This window comes from Chlorocebus sabaeus, chromosome 17 (genome assembly GCF_047675955.1).
Source record: "Chlorocebus sabaeus isolate Y175 chromosome 17, mChlSab1.0.hap1, whole genome shotgun sequence".
NCBI classification, from domain to species: Eukaryota; Metazoa; Chordata; class Mammalia; order Primates; family Cercopithecidae; genus Chlorocebus; species Chlorocebus sabaeus.
This window is the reverse complement of record NC_132920.1, coordinates 36,868,423-36,893,734: the sequence shown is the minus strand read 5'-3', so window position 1 is coordinate 36,893,734 and position 25,312 is coordinate 36,868,423. Positions and strand designations below refer to the sequence as shown.

At 53.7% G+C, this 25,312-nt stretch overlaps 1 protein-coding gene across 8 annotated transcripts in view; it reads left to right on the top strand.

Annotated features, from left to right (window-relative positions):
- CPNE5 (copine 5) overlaps nt 1–24,895 on the top strand; it is a 96,307-nt gene extending 71,412 nt beyond the window's left edge. For 6 of the 8 annotated variants that reach the window (XM_038006019.2, XM_038006021.2, XM_038006020.2 and 3 more), the window contains 10 exons: nt 240–281; nt 2,627–2,702; nt 9,311–9,364; nt 12,673–12,734; nt 17,405–17,451; nt 19,092–19,273; nt 20,175–20,302; nt 20,537–20,639; nt 21,371–21,428; nt 21,929–23,188. In XM_038006019.2, the coding sequence (XP_037861947.1) occupies nt 240–281; nt 2,627–2,702; nt 9,311–9,364; nt 12,673–12,734; nt 17,405–17,451; nt 19,092–19,273; nt 20,175–20,302; nt 20,537–20,639; nt 21,371–21,428; nt 21,929–22,401 (1,225 nt within the window). In that variant the 3' untranslated portion in view covers nt 22,402–23,188. The other 2 variants (XM_007972770.3, XM_007972772.3) reach the window with 1 other exon arrangement.
- Nucleotides 24,896–25,312: the final 417 nt, after the last annotated feature.

Sequence of the window (25,312 nt, the reverse complement as noted above, 5' to 3'; positions counted from 1 at the left end):
CCACATCCTCCTTGAAATTCTGGGTGGTCCCTAGGCCCTGGCTGCCCTGTTCCTAAGGCCTTTCCTAAAAGACCTCAAGGAGATCCTTGTCTCTCAGGCTGCTGCCTCCCCACCCAGGGCCCTGGGGCCTAGAGGGAGTCCTGGCCTCCCCATCTGGTCTGGGAACATGAAGAGGACCCCATCCTCAGCCACATGGGTGTGGGGTTGGGCCCATCCCAGCAAAGGCCTTTGTTTTGCAGGACCATCAAGGTGGAGGTATACGACTGGGATCGGGACGGCAGGTAAGCAGGCAGGAGGGCGAGAAGGTGGTTGGGGATGGGGACAGCCACTGGGGAGGGGTTTGGGCCCTGCCCTCCCATGGGGAGCTGCGACCAGGCTCCCACCCACAGCGGCTCCGGGGGTGAGGGAGCCTGGGTTTGTGTGTGTGTGTGTGTGTGTGTGTGTGTGAGGAGTCCTCTGCCACAGTAGCTCCTCCCCCTCCAGCTCCACGGAGGCACCAAAGGACCTCTGTCCTGAAGGATATGGTGTGAAGGGCATAAGAGGCCTCCTTTTCCCCAAATAGCTGCCCAGGGGCCAGCCAGTACCCGCAATCTCCCCACCCGTGGCAGAATTTAGGGCTTTCTGAAGAGTGCATGTTCTAGGGCACTAGTGAGCCTCGAGCATTCATGGACACATTTTCTGTGTGAGGCCTTGGGCTAAGCATTGTGGGGCGACCGAGACACAGATGAGCCCAGCCCTCAGAGACTCCCCGCAACCTGGCGGGGAGGCCAATTGTACCCGTACAGCCCTCAGCTCATCAGAGGAGCTGTTTGCAGAGAGCCAGGACTGAGGGAATGGGCTGTGGGAAGGATGAGCCAGGAGGCGTGAGTGGACTCATGGGCCGTGAGACTGCCTGCGTAGGGCTGTGCCTGGCTGCTGGGAGGGTACTCCCCGCTCGGGGTCTTTGGGAGGCCAGTACTGCTGGGAATACATAGAGCAGGACAAGAGCAGGCCTCTCGAAGTTTCAGTCCAGAAGCCTCCCTCGCTTCTACTTGTCGGTTGAGCCAAATCCAAATATGTCACCCTGACTTTTGTGACATTTCCATTCTGTGGCACTGCCAAGGAGTGACTTAGGAGGACTTCAAGGTCCCCCCAGTGTCCTCTGGTACCTCCCAAGTCTGTGATATGGACAGGGGGTTTGTCTCATCTTATGTAAAGTGCTATGCAAATACAGCTCCAGGTGAGACCCAAGCCCCCTTCCAAGGAACTCGCCTTCCCCTGAGGCCACCCACCCTGCAAGAAACTCCAGAGCTGCTATAGCCTCCCCTCCTTGCCTCTCAGCTACCTCACAGTCAGCTTCTTGTTTCCACCTGCAATTTGCCTGGTCTTACCCTGGCGTTCCCATACTTCTTTGTCTGGAATAGTCTCCTCTTCTGTGGCAGTTGGGGCCAGCCACCAGATGCCACTGGGTCCCACCATGAAGTTGCTCATAGTCAGAATGCTGACAGCTGTAAATATGTAGACACAATACAGTGTAGGTTCATGGGGGAGGGGCGGGGCCCCAGAGACACGTCTTGGCATCAGTCTCCGGCTGGATGCCCGAGACCAGCACGTCGACCACGGCCCTCTGGCAGTGACTGGGAAAGCTAAAGGAGCCAACCCTGGGGTCAGTGGGAGTTCTGCCATGTACAAGTCTTGGCCGTGCTTGATGTAAGCACTCCAGAGGTGTAAGCACTGCAGAAAACACTTCTAGACACCCAGCTGGACATTGCTCTATTGTGTTTTAAAAATAATCTTATTAGAGAAGGGTTTAATGAACACTTTTAAGCCCATCACCTGAATTTAACATTTGTTCAATTTTAATGTATTTGCTTCATCTATGTTTTGCTAATGTAGCTTAAATTATAGACATCATGGCATTTTACCTTTAAATACTTCATTGAAAATGTCTAAAAAATAAGGGCATTTTCCCACCTACTCACAAATGCCATTATCATACTTGACACATTGAACAATATTCTTTCTTTTCTGAGATGGAGTCTTGCTCCATCTGTTGCCCAGGTTGGAGTGCAGTGGCATGATCTCAGCTCACAGCAACCTCCACCTACTGGGTTCAAGCGATTCTCCTGCCTCAGCCTCTGGAGTAGCTGGGATTAGAGGTGTCCGCCACCACACCCAGCTAATTTTTGTATTTTTAGCAGAGATGGGGGTTTCACCTTATTGGCCAGGCTGGTCTCAAACTCCCGACCTCAGGTGATCTGCCTGCCTTGGCCTTCCAAAGTGCTGGGATTATAGGTGTGAGCCACCGCACCCAGCCACAATATTCTTAAATACCATTCACTATTCATTTCATATTCAAATTTCCCCAATTGTCCCCCAAATACCCTTGGTCAAACAAGGATCCAAGTAGAAGTGGGTGCCGTTCTTCCAGGGCCCTGTTCTTTGCTGGGTGACAATTGGGTTTCTTCCTCTGTGGGCAACACTGGGCTCTCTTCCCATGGACCCAGCCTGTCTGCTGGCATGTGCCCCTGGAGTGGAGTCTCAGGTAGAATTGGGAGCCAGAGAAATATGGATGTGTGCAAGGCTGGGGCTGGGCAGAGGCAGAGCCCAGCCTGGCCTTGGTCTCAGCAGCCGTCTTCCCTTGCAGCCATGACTTCATTGGGGAGTTCACCACCAGTTACCGGGAGCTGGCCCGTGGGCAGAGCCAATTCAACATCTATGAGGTGAGGTGGGCACCCGAAATCCGGGGTTTGCACTGCTAAGTGGCCCAGTCACTGAGGACTATAGTGAGCCATGCACTGGGCTGGGGGCTTTGTGTTTCCCTGAGAGATAGGCGTTATTGTCCCATTCTACCGTTCAGGAGACCAAGTCTTGGAGAAGTGTGAGAACTTGCCCAAAGTTCCACCGTTCAGTAAGTGACAAAATCAAGACACAAACAACCCAGACTTGGCTGATTCCAAATCACTGAGTTCTAGTGCCCCCATAAAGAGCGCTTCCCACAAGCGAGAGAGATAGGAGCACAGGGGGACCAGTGTACGAAGGTTCTGGGCTTGAGACCTGAGGTCCTGAGTTCAAGGTGGCCTTGTGCTTTCAATCAGAACAGTTTCAGGGCCTGCTGAGTATCTTACCCTTTTCAGTATGAAAGCTTCAAGAGAATGAGGTCAGGATACCTTCTTTGTTCTAGCCCCAGAGCTGGAGAGCCTCGGACAAGGCAGCTGATCTCTCTGGAGGTGTAACAGTAGCATTTGCCCCCAAGGGACAATATCTGCGTGTGTGTGTGTGTGCGTCCACATGTATGTGTGTGCACGTGTGTGTGCGTGCGCGTGTGTGTGTGCGGGCGTGTGCGTGTGTTCTCCCTCTTTTTTTTTTTTTTTTTTTTTGAGACAGGGTCTCACTCTGTTGCCCTGGCTCACTGCAGCCCCAATCTCCCAGGCTCAAGCGATCCTCTCGCCTCAGCCTCCCGAGTAGCTGGGACCACAAGCATGCACCATCATGCCTGACTAATTTTTTAAATTTCTTGTAGAGACAGGATCTCACTATGTTGCCCAGGCTGGTCTTGAGCTCCTGGGCTCAAGTGATCCTCCTGCCTTGGCCTCCCAAAGTGCTGGGATTACAGGCCTGAGCCACTGCGTTCCACTGTGTGCTCTCCCTCTTGCAATTCCATCCCCACCTTCCAAATCTAGCTCAGGTCCTGCTCTTCTAAGAGGTCTTCCCAGCCATTCTTGTCCCCGTGCTTTCTTTCTTGTCTGAGCTTCCACAGACATCATGGTTCATGCCCAAACCACTTAATGGCAGATACTTATAACCCAAATAACTGCTTGAGTTCATATCCTAATTCTACCACTTACTAGCTATGTGACCTTGGCTAAGTCCCTGAACCACTTTGTGCCATGCAAACTGAGAATTAAATAAGTTAATGGAACAACACCTAACCCAGAGGTCAGCACTGTCTTCTGTCATCATCTGCTGAGCACTGTGCGCCCAGAGACTCACATTTTACAACCAGCCTACCATCCTGGCACTGTCCTCACGCTAGCAGCCACTCAACCAGCCAAGTTGAAGAGCTGGCCTTGAGTTCTATCACTGAATCCAAATCCCATGCTACCCCCACTCCTTTGCCCTGTATGTCGGGTCTGAGTGGGCAGGTCTTGTGTTCCAAATAGACTTTCCAAGGGCTGGTGAGGTGACAGACCTTTCTGTTGCCTCCCCTCACTGGCCAGGGCACTGCCGGGCACACGGTAGGTGCCCGTTATACATTCACATGCTGAAGGAGATTGAACATGGCTATTGTAAAGATGGAGTGTGGATGAATTTCTTTGAAAGGGCTTTAATACAGTACATTGCTTTGTTTTCTGCATCTGCAAAGAGAGAAGCTGTCTTTGTCCCTGCTCTCCCGCCCCACCCCAGGCAAAGAGAAGCAGACGCCACCGTTCTCTGGCCTCCTTTGAGGAGATTTTAGGGAGGTGAAGGGAAGGGGTCACATCTCTTCCCTTGAGCTTGGCTGGTAAAGGTGCTTGACAGGCGTGGAAGGAGCTGTGTCTCTCAGGCCAAGAGCAGAAAGCATTCGATTAACTTGTTTTCTCAGTTGTTGATCCCTGCTTCTTTGTAATTAACAAGAGAACATACCACAGTGGGAGGCGGAAGCACTGTCTTCACACTTCGGAAGGCCATCAGCTGAAAAAGAAGCTCAGCTCTGGCAGTCCCGCAGGGAGGCCGGTTTGGGGCAGGACGGCCTTGCTAGAATCAGAACTGCCTGAAGAGGGAAGAGGCTTCAGCCAATAAAGACCCATGCCTCAGGCCCTGGCATTACCCTAGTGTCAGGCTCCTATGTCCAGCTGTCTGCTGGCCCCTCCTGGGGCTCAGCCTTCCAAAACTGAATGCATTGGCTAAACCTCCCACAGCACTCCCCTCCTCCTGGCCAGCCAGCTTCATCTCAAATATTCCCATCATGGGGGCTCAGAGCACCTGGGGAGTCATACTTAACATCCCCATCCCTCACTCCATATCCAGTCCACGACCAAACACTGCCCTTCTACCACCCATGTTTTCTGACATGGTTCCCTTCATCTCAGGCCACCACCACCAACCTCATTATCTCCCCCGTGTGGGGCTTTGCCACAGCCTCCTCACAACCTGCTTTCTTCCTTCTGTCCTCTACACAGTAACCAGAGTACTCCACCAAAATAGTGATCTGACCACATCGCTCCCCTGCTTAAAACCTGTCTAGGGCATTCCACCCACCACCTTAGCCTGGTTCGCACATAGGAGGTGGGAGGAGATACTGAAAGATGCTTCCACCCCAGCTGAGATCCACTGACCTACAGAGTGAAGGCCAAGCTCCTTCATTCAGAATGCCATTTCCCCAGCCAGCCACCCACAATCTGTGAATGCATGCTTTTTGTTTTGTTTTGTTTTGTTTGAGACGGAGTCTCACTCTCACCGAGGCTGGAGTGCAGTGGCACAATCTCGGCTTACTGCAACCTCTGCCTCCGCCTTCAGGCTCTAGCTATCCTCCCACCTCAGTCTCCCAAGTAGTTGGGACCACAGGCACACACCACCATCCTGGCGATTTGTGTGTGTGTGTGTGTGTGTGTGTATTTTTGGTAGAGACTGGTTTTTGCCATGTTACCCAGGCTGGCCTCTAACTCCTGAGCTCAGGTGATCCACCTGCCTTGGCCTCGCAAAGTGCTGGGATTTCAGGTGTGAGCCACCACGCCTGGCTGTGCATGTAAATAGAAACACACATCACATGCCTTTGGAGGCCCCTAGGAGTGGCCCCTGCCCCTACCCTCTGCCCATTTCCACAATCAGCCCCGTCCTGCCATTTGAGGCTCTCTGAACCGCCGTACTGTTTCAGTCTACAGGGCTTGATTCACATGGGTGCCTCCACCTCCTGTCTCCTCCTGGGTAGGAGCTGTTGGTCCACGGAGCCTCCCTATGGGTGTTCCTCCCCCAGGAAGTTGTGTCCGCCTGCACACCTGCTACACCCCAGAGCTTGGAGTGGACACTTGTCCGTATTCCTGGGGTCCCCTCTGGCTATTTTCTGTTTGTGACACTACCCACTCCCTCAAAGACCATGAAGTCCTCAGGGTGAGGGTTGTGTTGCACTCGCTGCTGCTCTCCTGGCCCCAGGAGCCCCTCAGTGCCCACCACCCCACCCCACCTAATGTGCATAGGAGGGCGGATTCCAGACCTGATTCAGACCCGGCCTGACCACCAAGAAGAGAGAAAAGAGGCGACTTAGTGGAAGGGCGGCTCCTCGGCTGGCCCCTAGGTGGCGCTGGCCCCCTGCATGGGATTCACCATGGCGGGACTGGAGAGGCTGAGGCTGGGGGCGTGAAACCTCAGGGTAAACGGGAATCTGAGAAGAGAGCATTGCTTTAACATTAAAGCAGTTATACTGGAGAGTGGAAATGTGGAATACAGGCTAATTTAAAGATAACATGGAAAGCTTAGAAGAAATGTGCTTGTGGCCAAATCTTTGGTTACTCTCAGGACTCCAGGTTCGTTCTCCCCAGCTGGGAGGGCTATGTTGGAGCACAAGTTTGAGATGCTCTCCATTCCGATAGTTCAACACCCTCAAGGGAGAGATCGGGAAACTGAGGCACAGTGCAGCACTGGGGCTGCCATTTTGCCCTCATCTTAACAGCTTGCCTACTTAAGCTGTTTTCCCATGAATGTGTCTGTGAGCACCTCACCATCCGGGTAGCCCCATGGAGCGGGCGTCCTCCAGTGCTAAAGAGGGTGCTCTGGTCTTCTCTCCCAGGCTCTCCCACCATCTCGCCCAGGCTCTCAGTTTCTACCTGCACAGCTTGCCTGCCCTCCCACGTGAACTTCCCACCTGTGCCCCAAAGCCAGCTGCTTCCATGTCTACCTGGTCACCCCAACCCCTCCCTCTCTTGAACCTCTATAGCCACCCTCAGGGCCCAAGAGGCGTGGTCACTTCTTGACAGTGCTGTTCCCACCATAGCTCATCACCTGTCCCAGTACCCCCAACTCCTCATTACCTCTCGTAGGGACTAGTGGTAGCAGTAATAGTAGTAGTAATAATTTTAAAAAATAGCAACTGAGACTGGGTGCAGTGGCTCACACCTGTAATCCCAGCACTCTGGGAGGCTGAGGCAGGAGGATTGCTTGAGCCCAAGAGTTTGAGACCAGCCTGGGTTACGTAGTGAGATCTTATCTCTACCCCCCCCAAAAAAAAAAAAAAAAAAAAGGCCAGACATGGTGTCATGTGCCTGTGGTCCCAGCTACCTGGGAGGATTGCTTGAGCCCAGGAGGTTGAGGCTGCAGTGAGCTATGATCCCACCACTGCACTCCAGCCTGGGCCATAGAGCAAGACCCTGTCTACAAAAAAAGCAACAGACACTTACAGATAATACTTACTACATTCCAAACTCTGTTCTAGGCACTTTGCTTGCAATGGCCCACTTAATCCTCATACCTTTCCAGGAGGCAGGCACTTCTTATTCCCATTTTACAGATGAGGAGACTGAGGCACATTGAGGTTAAGTAACCTGCCTACGGTCACACAGCTATTATTAGGTGGCAGAACCAGGCAAATATTTCCTGGATGTGCTTCCTCCTCCCCTCACACTCACCTCCACCAGGCCCCACTGTCCTAGAGCCTGATCTGATTTTGTCTTCTACCAGCTTGGAGGTCATCAGAGTTCCCTGCAATGCCCTTCAGACATTTTTCACTGGGCATTCTAGGCTCTCCTCCAACCAGCCCAACTTACTCTTCCACCCTGTGGTTCTGCCATCAAACTGGGCCTGGGTTCTATGCATTTCTCCCACAGAACCTCCTCTGACATCCATCTCTCCATGCCCAGAGCCTTCCTGTCCCTCTAAGTCTGCCTTCAAGACTGCCTGCTCCAGGGAGCCTTTGCTGACACTCCCACCTAGAGTGGTCTTTCCTTCCTCCAACTCCCCTGACACTTCTGTGATCCCCCTTTTTCCGTGGCCCTTGTCACTTTTTGCCCTGAGGATATATCTTCTCTCTCCAACAGAGGTGATGATTCCAAGGGAGAAGAAATATGTTTTCACCCATCCCATAAATATATGTCAAAGAGATCTGTTTGTATCTGTTATCAAGGTGGCACCAATGTATGCACCACTGGCCTGGGGGCAGGAAACCTGGTTTCTAATCCTGTCACTACCCAGATGGCTGTGTGACCTTAGGCAAATCACTTGGTGTCTCTGAGCTTTAGTTTCCTTCTTTCTGGAAGTAGATAGCAATACTCACCCAGACAGAAGAGACCATGGTAAAGATCCGCTGACGGCCTCTGTGGCAACAAAGACAGGGAAAGGGGAAATGAGTTCATCAGAAACCAACAGGCAGCACAGGAGGTGTGAAAATTGCCTGGATTTGTTTGATGGGACATTAGGGGAAAGTTGCACCTTAGACTTCCTTTATTAAAAACAAAACAAAGAAAAACTGGTGAGGGTCAAATGAGAATACAAATACAGTAAGTGCGGAAGTCTGGTGGGGGTCCGCAGGGCTGGGCGGCTCTCGTCACTTAGCCCAGTCTTGGCTTTGGCACCACTGGGATTCGGGGCTGCATCATTCCGTGTCATGGGAGGCTGTCTTGTATACTATAGGATGTTTACCAGCATCCCTGGCCTCTACTCAGTCCCTCAGTTGTGAAAACCAAAACTGTCTCCGGACGTTACCAAATGTTCCTGGGGGTACAATCACCCCCGGTTGAGACCGGTGAGTTAGCCACCAACAAGCCTTCTCTGAGCACCTACTCTGAGCCTAGCCCCACGGTTTGTCTGACACAGGTCTGCTTTGGAAGTTAAAGCTTACACTCAAAGAATAGCTAAAGAGGCTCTTGCTGCCAAGTCAGAGGGATGGTGCTAGAGAGGGGAGCCCCAGAGGCCCTGGGCAGCCTTGGGCTGGTCCCAAAGGAGAAATAGGGGAGATTGGAATTGGCTGAGAGAGGAAGGGGGTGCATTTTGGGTGAGGGGAGCAGCCTCAACCAACACAAGGGACAGGTACGGACAGGGCTGCTTTGCAACACCAAGACTTCTTTGGCTGTACTGAGTGGAGGGTGTGTTCCAGGGAGCAGTTGGAGAGAAGGTTAAATAAATACTCCTGGTTGATCGTGGGACCCTGGGTCTGATCAGAGAGCCCAGTTGTGTAATCCAGACTCAATACCAGTCTCCCACAAAACCTCCTTAAACCCTACTCCCCTGGCCCCTGTGGTCTTCACACCCCACACTCTAATGGGGCTGGGCTTGGACCACACCCAGGGGTGAGTGGAAGCCCTCAAGACCCACTCTGACTGCCTGGAAGCACGCCTTACCTGGTAACTGGTTTTTCCTGCAGGTGGTAAACCCGAAAAAGAAAATGAAGAAAAAGAAATACGTGAATTCTGGCACAGTGAGTAGCCACACCCCTCTCTGCAGCCGGGTGTAGCCATTCTGAGCCCCAAGCTAGGTCTGGTATCAGGGAGGCCCGTGCGTCTGTGTGTGTGCACGGGCGGAGTGTGGGAATCAGACGTGGAAGAGAGATGGGGTGGGGAGGGGTGCGGAGGGGTGGGGAGGGGTGGGGCAGATGGAGCAACAGCCAGGGGAGGGAGTTGACTTGCAGACCACACAACAGGCGCTGGCTGTATCTACCATGAGGAATCGCAGACACCCACGGGACTTCCTGCAGGAAGGAAGAGGAAGAGAAGTCGTATTTATTGGGCCCCTACCTTGGGAAATTCCCCATGCCGGTGCTTTTCACAGGTTGTTGCCCTGAGAGGCAGATATTATCATCCCCTAGTCATGAAAGAGGAAACCAAGGCTGCAAGCAGGAAAGTGACTCAGCCAAGGTCACACAGCTAGAAAGTGGTAGAGACGGGAGTCAACATGACATCTCACTCCAGAGCTGGCAGCTGCTATGGGCGCTGCCCCTGCTTAACTGTGACCTTCCTGGGATGACACGCCGGCCTAGTGGCTTCTGGGGGCTGGTCTTCAGGACATTCATATGTTTATTCAACAAATATTTACTGAGTGCTACTGTGTGCCAGGCACTGTTCTAGGCACATCGGATACAGCTGGAAACAAGACAGACCCAAATCCCTGGTGCTTATATTCTAGTGGGGGGAGACAGAGAACAAACACACACACACACACGCCTGTGTGTGTCAGTTGATTATGAGTGCTATGGAAAAAGTATAAAGGGTAAAGGGACAGGCAATGGAGGAAGTATTGAGGATACTGGGAAAAGGGAATTTCAGCATTCCTGCTGTAGAGAACAGCACGTGCAAAGGCCCTGAAGTGGAGCTCACAGTGCATTTCTAGAACAAGCCACTGTCTCTGCTGTGCAAACACACCCAAGTTCACTCTGTGTTCCTTCCTCACTCTAGAGGCCCATGGCTAGTGCAGCCAAGCCTGGTCATTTGAGTCAGGCAGACTGTATCTCCAGACCTAGAAGAGGTCTGGAAACCTCATTTCATTTTCTCCGTCTGTAAAGTGGGACTAATAAATTATCCCCACCTTGCCACTGCACAGGGCAGCTGTGACAGACACATGGGAGATGCAGGCTTGTGAACTGTAAAATTACTCTGCTCATTCAAAGGGGACTGAACACCATTTCTTTGATTGTAACTGCTTCACAGACTGGGGCTTGGAATCATATTTCCTTTGTCCCAGGCTGCGGCGTTTCTTAGTGGGGATGCTGTCAGCGTTTGGGCAGGAAAATTCTTCATCTCACAGGATGTTTAGCACCCCTGGCCGCTGCCCATAGCTACCGGTAGAGTCCTAGTCATTATGAGAACCCCTAAAACTCTCCCACAGCTTCCCAAATTCCCCTAGGAAAGACAGCACCCCCAGCATTCCCCAGCTGGGAATAAAAAGGTTCAAAAACCACTGATCTCATCCAGCCTTCTTACTTTAGAGATGAAGAAACTGTGGCCTGGAGAGGGCATGTGATTTGTCCCAGGTCACACCAGCTTCAGGCTTCCATGTGCCTAGAGCTATTAGTCCTGAAATGTGCCTCTTTGGACTGTGCTTATCTTAAATCTTACCGGTCCCATCTCATCCCTCTGAGACCCAAGACCCTCCCTCATAAGCAGCCCATTCTTTCCCCAGAGGTAACTGACCACCCCAGTGAGTTGGAGACAGAGCGGGTCCTTGTCTCTTGACTAGGCCCAGGTCTCTTGACTTTCCTTTACTCCAGCATTTCCCTATCTTCACCAGGAAAAATCACCCAGGATGTAGAAAGCTTGTTGAAATACAGACACCCAGGCCAGTTCCCTGGGATTCCACTTTAGGAGGTGCAGGAATCTGTGTTTAGTGGGCCTTTCATCCCTTACTTACGGTGCACAGAATCCCCTGGGGATCTTGTGAAAATGCCAAGAATCTGCATTTCTGCCTTTCTACCTGGCATCGAGGTGATGCTGATGCTGCTGGTCTAGGGACACTACACTTTGAGGAGGGGAAAGTCTGCTTTCACCCTGAGAGCCCCTGCGTGAACCCGCATGGTTGTTAGGGCTGTTAGGGCATTGCTTCATCCTGGGGGTTGGAATAGGGAGTGGTCATTCCATGCAGATTAGACTTACGTGAAGAGCTAAAAATAAAAAGATCTCTGAAACGTTCATGCAGCTCCAGAAACTCTGCTATAATGGGTCTGGGCTGCAGGATGATCTAAGAGCTCCCCAGGGCATCTCATGGTCATCAGTCAGGGTTGAAGCCACTGCCGTGGTCCACTCCTAGTGAGTCTGAGCAGCCACACTTGGAAGGAGGCCTGCGGTTCATCCAGGTGCCTAACACCTTAACCACAGTAGGTGGGGATCTTACTGCCAAGTAAGGGTGGTGCTCTCACCTGGCCCTCCCAGTGAGCCTGTAAAAACGGCTGAATCTTCATGAATAGGGGGCTCTCAGACTACCAGATAGGAGTTCGTTCTCTTACATAGGTGAAACATCCTCTGCCCTAATCTTGCCTCATTTAATTGGCCTAGGTTGCCAGGCTTTCATTTGTCTCCTTGATTCTAAATTGTTATAACACTGAGCTGCCAGGTAGCTGCCTGTCTTGGCAAAGCCAAAGCTAACTTTGCCAGGGCATAGGTTAAAAGGCCTCTGCTTGGGGGAGGGGGCCTGGGGTGGTCAGTTACCTCTGGGGAAAGGATGGGCTGCTTAGGAGGGAGGGTCTTGGGTCTCAGAGGGATGAGATGGGACCGGTAAGATTTAAGATAAGCACAGTCCAAAGAGGCACATTTCAGGACTAATAGCTCTAGACACATGGAAGCCTGAAGCTGGTCAGCACTGGCAATTTGTTAGGCCTATGTCAGGAGGGCCCCCTTGTCCTCCACACCCCACCCCAGGTCCCTGGGGCTGCAGAGCCAGTGCCCACTTAGAGGAAACTAACGCCCTTGGCTTGGACTCCAGCTCCACTGACACAGATGGGACCCTTCCATCCAGGTCAAGAGTGCAGGCTCTGAAGTCAGACACACCCTGGTTTCAGATCTCCTCTCTGCCCTGGCAGTGTCCTTGGGCACATTGCGTCACCTCTTTGAGTTTCAGTTTCCTTGGCTATAAAGTGGGGATAATAATAGTACTTCATGGGGTGGTGTGGGCAGTGCACGCAATCATGCATGCAAAGCTGGCACATGCCGAGTGTTTTGTCAATGTCAGCTCTCGAATCGTAACCCATCTCCCCTGACCCCAGGCTCCCCACTGACTAAGCTCCCTTTTGTTTTCAAGGTCACCCTGCTTTCTTTTGCTGTGGAGTCAGAGTGCACCTTCCTTGACTACATCAAAGGAGGGTGAGAAGAGATACAGCCAATTTCATGGGCCTTGGGGAGAGGGAAAGGGCCCCACACACCGACAGGACCAGCTCTGGCCCCACCCCGGCCTCTTCAAAGCCCTGGTTGAAGGCTGTAGTGCTGGGCACTGAGCAAACCCTGGTGTCTGGGCTGAAACAACTCACCCAGAGCCCTGCACATCCCCAGATCCCGAGCAGCTTGGAGGGAACTCCTGAGCCAAGGAGGCTGGCCTGGGTCATGTCAGGTCTCCATGCAGAGACCGGACCTGGAGCTGGTAGGGACTCCGTGACAGTGAGCCAAGGACTTGGGGAGGTAGAAAGAACCCTGCAATAGGAGTCAGGAGGCCCAGGCTCTAGAACCCTCTTTGTCATTAATTTGCTGGGTTCCTTTGGGCGAGTCATTTTTCCTCTCTGGGTATCAGTTTCCTCCTCTGTACACAAAGAGAACGGAGTAGGTAAGTGTTAAGGTTCCTTCCAGCTCTGAGCTTCTGATACCTCTGATCTGTCTGGTTGGGGGAGGGGACCATGATTAACCTGCTCACTGTTATTAGGGCCCTGTAAGGGCAGTAGGATTGGGGATAAGCCAGGGGTTGGTCCTGGGGCCAGCAGGTGGTCAAACACGAGTTTAAGGAGCAGAAAGAACCACCAGGGACAGTGTCTAGGCCCAGACAGATGGGGGAGCCAGGAGGCTCCAGCCAGCAGCTCATGGAAAGAGCCTGGCTCTAAGGATAGAGCCTACCCAGCGTGCTCCCTGCCAGGACAGGTGCCAGGTCAGGGCGTGGGCAGCCAAGAGCCTGCAGGTGAGTGACTGCACCTGTCTGGAAAGGAGACAGGCAGAAGCAGCTGCCAAAGGCTCATCCCAGCCAAGCGGGCCCTTGGCTGCCTGGTTCTCCAGGGCAGAGGGAGAAGTCAGGTCCTGGGAAGCCACACTCACTTTCCCATGACACCACTCCCTGCTGCCTTGAGCGTGTAGTCTCAAGGCTGCAAGCTCTCCTCCTACCCACTGAGCACACACCCTGCCTCCAGTCACTCAGGGGCTCCTCTGCTCCTACCTGCCCCTCCTCTGGGCTGACTCCAGACCCTGCCTTTGTACTCTTCCCCCATCAAAATTGCTTCCCTCTCAATCCCATTAAGCAGCCACCCCTTACAGTCCATAGCACCTGGCAACTCTCAAACACCCCTCATCCTGTTTATTTTTATTTATGTTTATTTTATTTTATTTTATTTTGAGACAGAGTCTTGCTCTGTCACCCAGGCTGGAGTGCAGTGGCACAATCTCGGCTCACTGCAACCTCCGCCTTCTGGGTTCAAGAGATTCTCCTGCCTCAGCCTCCCAAGTAGAGTAACTGGGGCTATAGGCATGCACCACCACCCCCGGCTAATTTTTGTATTTTTAGTAGAGATGGGCTTTCACCATGTTGGTCAGGCTGGTCTCAAACTCCTGACCTCAGGTGATCCACCTGTCTTGGCCTCCCAAAGTGTTGGGAGTACAGGCGTGAGCCCATCCTGTTTATTTTTCTCATTTGCATAGTACCCCCAACTTACAGAACACAGTGGGCAGGATCAGGACAGTTATCCCCATTTTACAGAGCTTACCTGAAGCCACATGCCTAGATGGTGGCAGGATTCCTTCTCTCATAATATGCTGCCTTTCATTCTGTAGTAATGACTCAGTCTTGGCTGCCTGACCCGCAGTTAGCAGGTGGGGTAGGATGAAGATGGAGGCTGATGAGTTAAAGGGCTGGATGCTGTGAGATTTCCTCGAAAAGGAGCCCTCAGAGGCTGAGCTAAGCTGGTGCCACCCATACTGGGCAGGTTGTAGCCCCAGAGCCAGCCCTCTCTTTAAACTCTCTGGAAAACCTGAGTGAGGGAGCTGGCTGCAGGGACTGAGAGCCTGGCATGCATGCCTGGGCAGGAAGCTGATGTCTAGGGATCCTCTCCTCCCTGGCCTCCCTCACCTGCCACTTGGACCCAGGAGGAAGGGTATGGGTACCCTGGCCTCACTGTCAGAGGAGGGGCTGGTTGCTCAGCAGCCTGTGTTCTACTCTTAGACAGGAGAGACTAGGCTGCTGCGAGTAATTTTCCCACAAGAGTATCTGCTTTCCAATTGCTTCCTTTCCCAAGGCTTTTCAGAACCCAGAGCAGGGGAGGACTAGTTAGAGTAAGGCCTGCCTTTCCCCTCACCCTGTATTTGGAAGAGCCAGTCCAACAGTGTCCTTCTGGTATAGTCCCACAGCCCAGAATCATCCTTCCAAGAGTGGCCCTGGGAGCAGGACTTTGACCCTCCAAATGTCTCCCTACCTCTAACAAAGGCATGTGTTCTATATTCCACACTGAAAGGTGACAACGAACAGCAGATGAGTATGGTAGGTCAACTGCTGTAACACATAACTCCCTAATCTCAAGCCTTCATACAAATAAAGGTCTGTTTTTCATCTGTGGGATGGCAGGGTTGGGTGGGGAGATGATCCATGCAGTCATTCAGGAACCCAGGCTATTGCTAGCTTGTGGCTCCTTCTCTCCTACTGCCTGGAATCCTCTGGATGCTCTGCCCTCAGCCAGCAGAAGAGGGTAAAGAGGGTGGAGATGACTGTCTGTGGCCAGCAGACCCTGGCTTGGGTCTCCTGCTAACCATGTCCTTGACATTTCCCTGGGGGTGAGGGTTCCATGAGCAGCAGCTCAGCTGTGATCAGGTGGTTTCTGATAGGGACCTTCTGTTGATAGAGCTGTGGTTTCTGATAGGCACCTTCTGCTAAATGCAAGTGAGGTGAGGCCTACCTGATCTTACATCATCCATAGTCCCAACAGAATTACTAGAACGGAGTTTCCCCCAACATGATCCCAGCCTCTTGTCCTCGTAATCCCTGGATGAAGGCAGTGGACATTTGTTCAAGAGGCAGATTCTGGGCGCCACTCCAGACCAACTCAATTGGCATTTCTGGGGTGGAGCCCTGGAATCTTCTTAAGCAAGCGTCCCTGGTGATTCTATGCTCACTGCCGTGTGAGAACCATAAGACTAGACTTTATCAGGGACTTGTGTTTGTCAACTTTGTTCTGTTTGGACCCGGCACAGAACCTGGAACAGCCAAGCCCTCGGAAAGTCTCACCCCTGAATCTGAATCCTCAAAACCTAACTTTTTATCAGAGAAAATGTCAAACATGTGCAAATGTGGAGAAAAGGTATAATCAACCCCCAAGTACCCTTCATCCAGCTTCAGCCATTACCACATTATAGCCAGTCTTGTTTTGTGCACTCTCCCCTTCATTCAGTTATTATTCTTTTTTATTTTAGTGGGTTTTTTTTTTGAGGTCTCACTATGTTGCTCAGGCTGGCCTTGAACTCCTAGTCTCAATTGATCCTCCCACCTCAGCCTCCTAATATCCTATTTGAAGTAAATCCCAGCCATCATATTTTATCCCCAAATGCTTTAGGATGTCTCCCTAAAACATAAGGACTCTCTCTTTATAAAACATAACCACAATAACATAACCACACCTAAAAAATTAACAATTCCTTAATACTAAATGTCTAGTGAGATATCTCCCCAATTATCTTATAGTTTTAAAATTGGTTTGTTTGAGTCAGAAATCCAGGCAAGAACCATAGGCTGTGATTGGTAGGTTGATCTCTTAATTGTCTTTTCATCTATTAATTCCCCCCAAGCACCTGAATGGCTTGCTAACACAGATTCCTGTACCCCACCAAGGGAATCTAATATTCAGCCAGATGTGGTGGCTCACACCTGTAATCCCAGCACTTTGGGAGGCTGAGACAGGAGGATTGCTTTTGCCCAGGAGTTCAAGACCAGGCTGGCCAATATAATGAGACCCCATGTCTACAAAAAGAAAAAAAAAGTTAGCCAGGTGTGGCGGTGTGTGCCTGTGGTCCCAGCTACTGAGGAGGCTGAGGTGGGAAAACTGCTTGAGTCCAGGAGGTTGAGGCTGAAGTGAGCTGTGATCATGCCACTGCGTTTCAGCCTGGGTGACAGAGCAAGACCTCTTTTCAAAAAAAAGATTCAGGAGAGCTACATGGAGTCTGAGAGGCCCAGCATATTCCCAGGAGATGGTGCTGCTGCTGACTCTGGTAGTGCTTCTACAGAGTTTCCCAAAGACTGGATTTTGCTGGCTGCATCTCCTGTGGTGTCATTTAATGTGTTCCTCTGTCCCCTGTATTTCTGGAGCCTCAATCAGAATCAGGTTCAATTTTTTGGTAAGACAACTTCATGGGTGGTATTCTATACTTTCTCTAGGAGATGCATAATGTCTATTTGAATCTCTTTTTTGTCAAATGAGTTTTTGTCCCAAATCTCACTCCAAATTTGAGCCAGCAATCCAATGAGACCCAACCTCACCCAGCCTACTCAAGTGGGCCCAGGGGGCAGGGTTTGTGGAGGAAATAAGTGATCATAGCCGCATGCCCACACAGAACACAATAATCTTCAAAGAGCTTTCCTGCTGCCTAACTCTTCTGATGCTCATTAACCCTTTTAGGGGGGCATAGCTGGCATTACTATCTCAGCACTTCAGAACTAGAAAGAGATGAGTGACTTCACCAAGGCCACATACCTGGCAAGCAGCAGAGCCAGGGTGGTAGCCAGTGTCTAGTACTGTCTTCCCTCCTACAACCCTGCCTCCCTCCAGGTGACTCCCCTGCTGTTCTCCCTCTTCTAGGACCCAGATCAACTTCACTGTGGCCATTGATTTCACTGCCTCCAATGGTGAGTTGGGGATGGGCAGAAGAGCAGGGTGGGAGGAGAGAACTTTTAAGGGCTGTGGTGTCTGGCCCTGGCTGGGTCCACGATCCTCATACTCTCTGGCCTCTTCCTCACCAAAGAGGAGGTGCCTAGGTCTGGAGGACCAAAGATACAACCAACATGGCAGAGGTATCCCCAGGTTGGACCACTGACATAAATGTGGGCTCTGAACCACAGCCTTGTCCTTAAGGAACACCCAGTCTCCCTGGGGGAATGGGATCGTGTGTACTCTGGGCCTATGGAGAGCCCTGGAGATGTTTTCCCCCGGGATCAAATCCCAGCTCCTCTGTGCAGTCCAACCCACAGGCTGGAGTGGAGAACCACAGCCAAGACTGAGCTCTGTGATGTTCAAGGAGGCAGGATCCAGCCCAGGGATCCCAGTCTTTACCTGGCTGGGGCTGCCCTGGCTTCTTTCCCTCCTCCCAATTTCTCCAGTGTCAGCCTGTGGCTGGGTCACTAGGAGCAATCACAGTGCCAAACTTTACATAATTAGAAACATCACAACCTTCCTTGGACTCTGTACTCTATTAGGGGTGCTCAGTGCTCATTTTTGCGCCAATGAAAAATGCCCAGGTCTTGTCCTCAACAGGTGTCAGGAGCCCCTCTTATAGCTGTAGGTCCTAGCATCATAGAGCACTGGGCAATCAGAGCCGGGAGGGGCCTTAGTAATAATAACACTGAGGATAGTTATCATAATATTGATAGCACCTGTTTAATACTCACATCAATCCTATGAAGTAGGAACTATTATTGCTGTGATTGTACAGGTGAAGAGACTAAGGCTAAGGTTAAGGAACTTACCCAAGATCACATAGCTAGTAGGAGGCAGACAGGATTGGTATCTTGGCAATCTGTGCTGTACTCCCTTCCATCAATGAACAAATAAGTTAAATACAGACTATATTAGTTGTGAAGAGGGTTCTCGGGGGGAAATCAAGCCAGGAAGAAGGATAGGAAGGATTGGGGGAGGCTGTAATTTTTAATAGGCTGCTTGGAAAAGATCACACTGAGGAGGTGACACTTGAGCAGAGACCTGAAGAGGCCAAGGAGCAGGCCATGTGGACATCTGGGGAAAAGTGTCCCAGGTAGAGGGAACAGCCATTGCCAAGGTCCTGAGGTGGGAATGGCGAGGGGCTGGTGAGGCTGGGACTGGTGAGTGACAGGGAGGAGGGTAGGAGATGACCTGGAGGCCAGCTCATGTGTGCCTTGCGGGTTCTCGTGAGGACTTTGGGTTTCATTTTGCGGGAGGTGGAAGCGTTGAGCGTTTTGGGCAGAGGAGAGGCATGATCTCTCTGAGGCGGGTAGGCTCAGTCACTGCCGTGCTGGGTGTGGGCTGGAGGCACAAGGGCAGAAGGAAGCGGGGAGATCAGTTAGGAAACTGATGCATCCTATAAGCAAGAGGGTGGTGGTATGGGGAGGAGGAGAGAATAAGGAGGGATTCCGGACCTGTTTTGCTGAAGGATTTAATATAGGATATGAGAGAAAGAGAGGAGTCAAGGATTAATAAAAGTTAGGGGTGCCCTTGGACACCCCCTTCTTCATTCTGAACCCAGGGTGGCTTGGTGGGTCCAGATGGTCAAAGGTTCCCATGTCCTGTATTACAGGGAACCCCTCACAGTCCACATCCCTGCACTACATGAGTCCCTACCAGCTGAACGCCTACGCGCTGGCGCTGACCGCCGTCGGAGAGATCATCCAGCACTACGACAGCGACAAGATGTTCCCTGCCCTGGGCTTCGGGGCCAAGCTGCCCCCCGATGGCAGGGTGTCCCATGAGTTCCCGCTGGTAGGAGGTCCCGCTGGTGGGAGAGAGGACTGACCAGGCTGGGGGTGTGGTGACAAGCTGGGGGTGGGGGGACATTTCCCTTCCTCTGAGCCCAGGGACTTAAGGCTCAGCCTCAGTGGGGGTAGACGGCCTGCTGTGTATAGGGGGCTCCAGAAACCCACCCCCTTCCCTGATCACAGATGCTGCCCCTCCACATCTGAAGCTGCCTGCCCACAGCTGGCTCTGGCCTCCTTGTTCCTGACAAGACACAGGCGGAGGTGGAGGCGAGCTGTGGCTGACCCATCCCTCAGGGCCCCAGCAAAGCGGACAAGGTGGTGTGGGTTGGGTATCCCTGAGTCAGTGCTGAGATGGGATGAGGTGGATCCCTGGGGTGATGTGGAGCGTGGCATCATCTGGGCGGCCTGGGCCCTGTGGAGATGACGGCACAGGCCACCCCTTTCCCTGGCTCCCATGAGCTGGGGACACTCAGGCACAGCAGACATCCCTCCCATGCCTGGGGGTGCAGGGTGCTGTGCTGGGCCCAGTATGCGTGTGGACAGATCAGCCACAGCTCCTTCCTGAGTTGCTCAGACCCACTTGGGCAGAGTGGGTTTACCCAAGGTTCCCTGAGGGAGGCAGCCAGGGATCTTGGGGCGTCTCTGAACAGGTACAGGGAGCTGGGTAAGGACAGGTACAGGGAGCTGGGTAAGGACAGGTACAGGGAGCTGGACCCAGCTCACCTGAAGCACGTGCTGCTTCAAGATGGGCCCTGGTAGCTCCCTCCCCTGCCCCGCCACCCCACACCAGAGAAGAGCTGGGGGAGCCCAGGCCTGCTGACCTCCCCACCTGGGCTCTGTTCCCACACATTGCGCACTCCCGTCCTTCCTTCCTGGGCTCAGCCTCCCCGCCCTCTGTCCCCTAGAATGGCAACCAGGAGAATCCCTCGTGCTGCGGCATCGATGGCATCCTGGAGGCCTACCACCGCAGCCTGCGCACGGTGCAGCTGTACGGCCCCACCAACTTCGCCCCCGTGGTCACCCACGTGGCCAGGTGAGTGCCACTGCCACCACCTCCAGGCACTCACAAGGCCTCCGTTTCCATACTGGTTGCCTCTGGGTGGTGGGAGGGGGTGTCTCTTCCCACACACTTGCCTTTCAGGGAGCCCTGACCCTGAAGAGATTCCCCCAAAGCTGTCACCCTCCAAAGTGTTCAGGGTCCTTGTTTAGCGGGGAACATGCCCAGAGGCCCGGCAGACAGACCTTAGTCCCTGCCTGCCCCACCCAGGAATGCAGCGGCTGTGCAGGATGGCTCCCAGTACTCGGTGCTGCTCATCATCACAGACGGGGTCATCTCGGACATGGCGCAGACCAAGGAGGCCATTGTCAATGTAAGCTAGGAGTGTGCAGTGGGGAGGCGGTTTGAGGGGTGTCTTCCTCCCCCTTAGGGGAACCCTGGGGGTGTGCCTACCTCCTTGATTTTAGGGAGATGCTTGGAGGTGACTTGGGCGGGGCTTCTCCTTTCCCTCCCTCACTGGGCCCCACTGCCCTTGTCAACCTCCTGGCCTCTGGCTGCAGAGTCCGGTGCTAGATAGTGGATTCTGGGGAGTGGAAGGGGTGCCCGGATCATGAGAGATCTGGCTGCTGAGCACTGTTCCCACCTCTTAATCACAGTGGGTTGTCTACTCCCTCCAGACCCCGATGGCTCCCTCATTAACCCATCTCTAGGACTGCTTCCCCCTTCCCCAGGCCGACCTGGCCAGGTCAAGGGAGTGGGAGGGGAGGCTCAGAGTTGGGGAAGCCCAGGAACATGGCTCTCTGAGCCAGTGGTCTCCCTGTAAGAAGGGATAGGGGTGACTCACCAAAGCAGACCTATGACCCATTCCCCCCACCACCCTCCCTCTCTCCTCCGGGCCACAGCCTGGTTTCCCTTGCTTTTTATCTGAGTGCCCTCCCTCTCCCTACCCCCATACCCCCTTTTCTGTGTTCCTCTGTCTCTCCATGTTCACTCTCCCATTTCTTTTCTGCCCACCCTTTCCTGTCCCTGCCCCTGATTTCTCCTTCCTTTTAACCGGGTCCCAATTGGGTTCAACCTTCCCCTGCCCCCCATGCTGTCTCCCAGGCTGCCAAGCTCCCCATGTCCATCATTATCGTCGGCGTGGGCCAGGCAGAGTTTGACGGTGAGTCCAGCTGCTGCCCTCCCCTCCTTTCCTTCCCTAGCCACATACCCCTGTCCCCACCTCAGATGTTTCCCCAGAGGCTGCGGGCCCTTGGGAATGATCCCTCCCGAAAGAGTAAGAGCTCCCGCCTGGGCGTGTGTGTCTGGGTGAGTGTGCAGGGTGTGGGGTGCGTTTGTTTGCGCAGGGAGGGGTGTGTCAGATCTGGGTGTGCACCCACACCCACATCCCAAGGCTGTGGGGAGGAGGCCCCAAGTCACTTCTTTCTCCTCCAGCCCTGGGAGTCTGGGGAGTGTGGGGAGCCAAAGCACTGGGCTCGAAGTCAGAGGCTCACCTGATCCGTGAAACTGGTCCCAGCCTCAGTTTCCTCGTCTCTAACATGGGGCATGGGCCAATGGTCTCAGCCCCAGATTGGCCTGGGATGGAAGGACAAGTCCACTCTCCTGCCAGGCCCAGGGGTCCACCATTAATCTCACCCCCACATGACACTGCTCCCCTTACAGCCATGGTGGAGCTGGATGGTGACGACGTGCGGATCTCCTCCCGGGGGAAGCTGGCTGAACGCGACATTGTCCAGGTGAAGCCCAGACTTTGCCTGCCCCACGGGAAATTCAAGAGTCCCTCTAGCCAGGCGGACCTCACACCCCCTTTGGGGGCTTCCCTGGGGAAGGGCCTGGGAGGGAGGCACCGAGAGCCCCAAAGTGCCCCAGTCGTCACCAAAGGGAGTAGGAGTCCCTCCTCAGCCATGCTGTGCTCCGGGCTGGGCCCCTCTCTGTCATGCCTGGGACACACTCCTAACATTGTGGGTGCCCAGCCAGAGGCCAGAACCCTCTGCCAGCCCTTCCTCAGCCCCCAGGCCTCTATGGTCAGCCTCGTTCTGTTTTTTTTCTGCCCCTTGAAGGCCGAGGCAGTGTCTTTAGCGTTGCTACAGCCTTCTCCAAGAATGGGCATTGCTTGGTTAACTGAATCAATGTAAGCATCTCCATGAAGGATGCAAATATAATGAGCAGAAAGATCTTTGTCCTCAGGGAATTTCCATGCAGTCACGCGGAAGAATGCACCCTCCGCAAGCACTTCCCCCACTCATCCCCTGCAGAGGAAGCCCTAGTGCTTAGGAGATGCAGAAGACAAAGCTGACATCCTCCATACCCCCTTGTCTTAAAAATTGGGGCCCAGTATCCCAGGGGTGGAGACCAAACACAGGGGGCTGGAAACCAGAGCAAGGACAACCCGGGAGGTGGGACCAGCCCATGCCAAGGCCTGGAGGCAGGAGTGAACCGGAGGAGGCGCTCAGGATGGAGGGCACCCTCTGGGAAGAAGCCTGGCATTAGGCATTGGCCAGATTAGCCCCAGAGAGAAAAGGAATGAAGAGAGGCCAGAGAGAGAGAGGGCTCTGCTGGACAGGTCGGGGGAGACCCAGGAGGGCACATGCCCCAGAAGTCAGGGATTCAGTTGGTATTTCGGAAGCACCTACTGAGTGCTGTGCTTAGTGCCGAGGTGGAGAAATCTTGTTCCATGGTGTGTCCTGGTGTGGACTAGGGCTCAGTATTTGTCGAGTGAATGAAAGAATAGTGACTATGACTGTAGTTACTTACTGCCCAAACCCAGGGAGTTGGGGGATACAGTCCCTCAGGTCATTCACAAAGATGGGGAGATTGAGTCCAGTAAGCAGAGGCTGGGAGGGGAGTGGGGATGCAACCCCAGGCCTGGAGATTTTGGGGACCAGGGTCCCACAGGAGGCACTGCCTGACCCTGCCCTCCCGTTTGCCAGTTTGTACCCTTCCGGGACTACGTGGACCGCACAGGCAACCACGTGCTGAGCATGGCCCGCCTGGCCCGAGACGTGCTGGCAGAGATCCCTGACCAACTGGTGTCCTACATGAAGGCACAGGGCATTCGCCCACGTCCTCCACCCGCAGCACCAACCCACTCGCCCTCGCAGTCCCCAGCCCGCACGCCCCCTGCGTCCCCCCTGCACACACACATCTGAACCTGGTCTCAGCAGGCAGGTGGCTGGGGCCTGGGAGAGGCCAGGTGAACAGGAGGCCGGGGTCCCAGACTCCCCGAAGTTGGCCTTCCCGGCCTTTGGGATATCTGTGTGCCTGGGAGGCTGCCAAGGGGTGGGACTTCTGAAGACCCCCTCCTCAATTTCTTGGCCTCACTTATTGCCCAGACCCAGGGAGTTAGGGGCACACAGGTGACAGCGGGGTACACAGGGACCTAGCCCTTCTCTTCTTCACCAGTACCTGGCTCTAGCCCAGTCAGGAAGGTGTAAACAATAGGGGTGACTGGGGTCCCTGTCGCCCACCCCCGGCAATCCTATTTGCTTCCCTGTCACCCTGAAGCCTGGGCTCGGCCTCCTCCAGCCCCCCATCTCCGTCCCATCCACCCATGGTGTCTACTATCACTGACCCCCGCCCTGTGGTCTATCCTGTGCCCAATTTCCAGTGAACCCCATGAAGCTGATGGGTTTGCAGGAAGGCCTGAACATGTGCCCCTCCCAGGGACACTGGATGCATTGGGAGCCCCGGGGACCCACGGGGTGCTGTCATCATGGACCGTCAGCCATGTGATGGGCCTGAAGTGGAGGCTGCCCAGCACAGAGCCCTTTCTGGTGCCTCTTGAGCTCAGTACGATGCAAGTTCTAGACACACAGCCTGTGGAGGCCTCTCCCTGGTGTGGGCCCACAGGCACTTCCACGGTTGACTCCTGGTTTCAGGAATCCCCTCCTCCCTCCAGAGGCTTCCCAGGGCCCTCGATGCCCACGCCTCTGCCCACCTGGAGGCCTGAGTAAGGAGTGGCTCAGCCCCATGCTCCCACACTGCCCCTGCTCTTTGCCCTGTATCCCATGAGGCTAGGAGACAGGAGCCCTGGGTTTGAGCCCTGCCTCCCCCCACTGCCTAATGTGGGAACCCAAGCAAGGCCCTTCTACCTTTTGGGCCTCAGTGTCCATGTCTGTATGACAAGAGGGTTGACCAGATGGCCCCAGGTTTTCCTTTAGATCTGACATCCTGAGGGTCATTCATCCCATGCCCAGCTCCCCCACATCCTACTCCTAACTGATGTGACCCTACCCGAGGCCGCCTTGGCTTTTGTGTCACCCTGTTCCATCCCATCACCCCAAACACACCCTAGTCCTTCAGCCTTGGGCTCTGGCATCTGAGCCTGAGCGCTGCCCCTGCTGTGGGAAAGGTGGGGAAGAAGGGGATCTCCCTCCTCGGCCCACCCAGCCGCCTTTGCCCACTCGGGGAGCAGGTCATGCATGCCAGTCCCTGTTGCCGCATGGAGCTCCTCAGCCCACTGACCTCTCCGTGCCTGGTGCAGGCCAGGCCCCCGTCTTCTGCCTGCCTCTGCTTCCCCGTCATGCATGGTGGTGGTGTTTCTACGGTGTCTGGTTCTGTGCCCGTCTCTGAGACAGTCTCTGTGCGGAATTTGCCTTAAACTGAAGTAAATTTGGTTCTTTTAGTAAAGCATGATGTTTTTCTTTCTTCTCTGAAAAATAGCACTGACGTTGCTGTTTGACAGGGTCCACCTTCTCCTCTGTGGCTCCTTCAATTGCTTGGTTCAGTAGGATTTACAAGCAAAGGCCACGTGCCACGCTCTGTGCTAGGCATGGAGGATGCAGCCATGAACAAAGCACAGGCCCTGTCCCCGCACAGAGCTTACAACACACACACAGTTAGTATGGGAGAGACATAGCAAACACATCAACAAATAGGCTAGTAACATCATTTCAGGTGGTGGCAAGAATTCTAAAGACACATGAGGGAGGAGGGTGATGTGTTCCATGAGGTGGTTGGAGAGGGCCTCTCAGAGGAGGTCATGGTTGAGGCGAACCCCCAGGAAGTGAGACAGGGAGCCACGCTGATATCTGGGGGAAAGGGGCT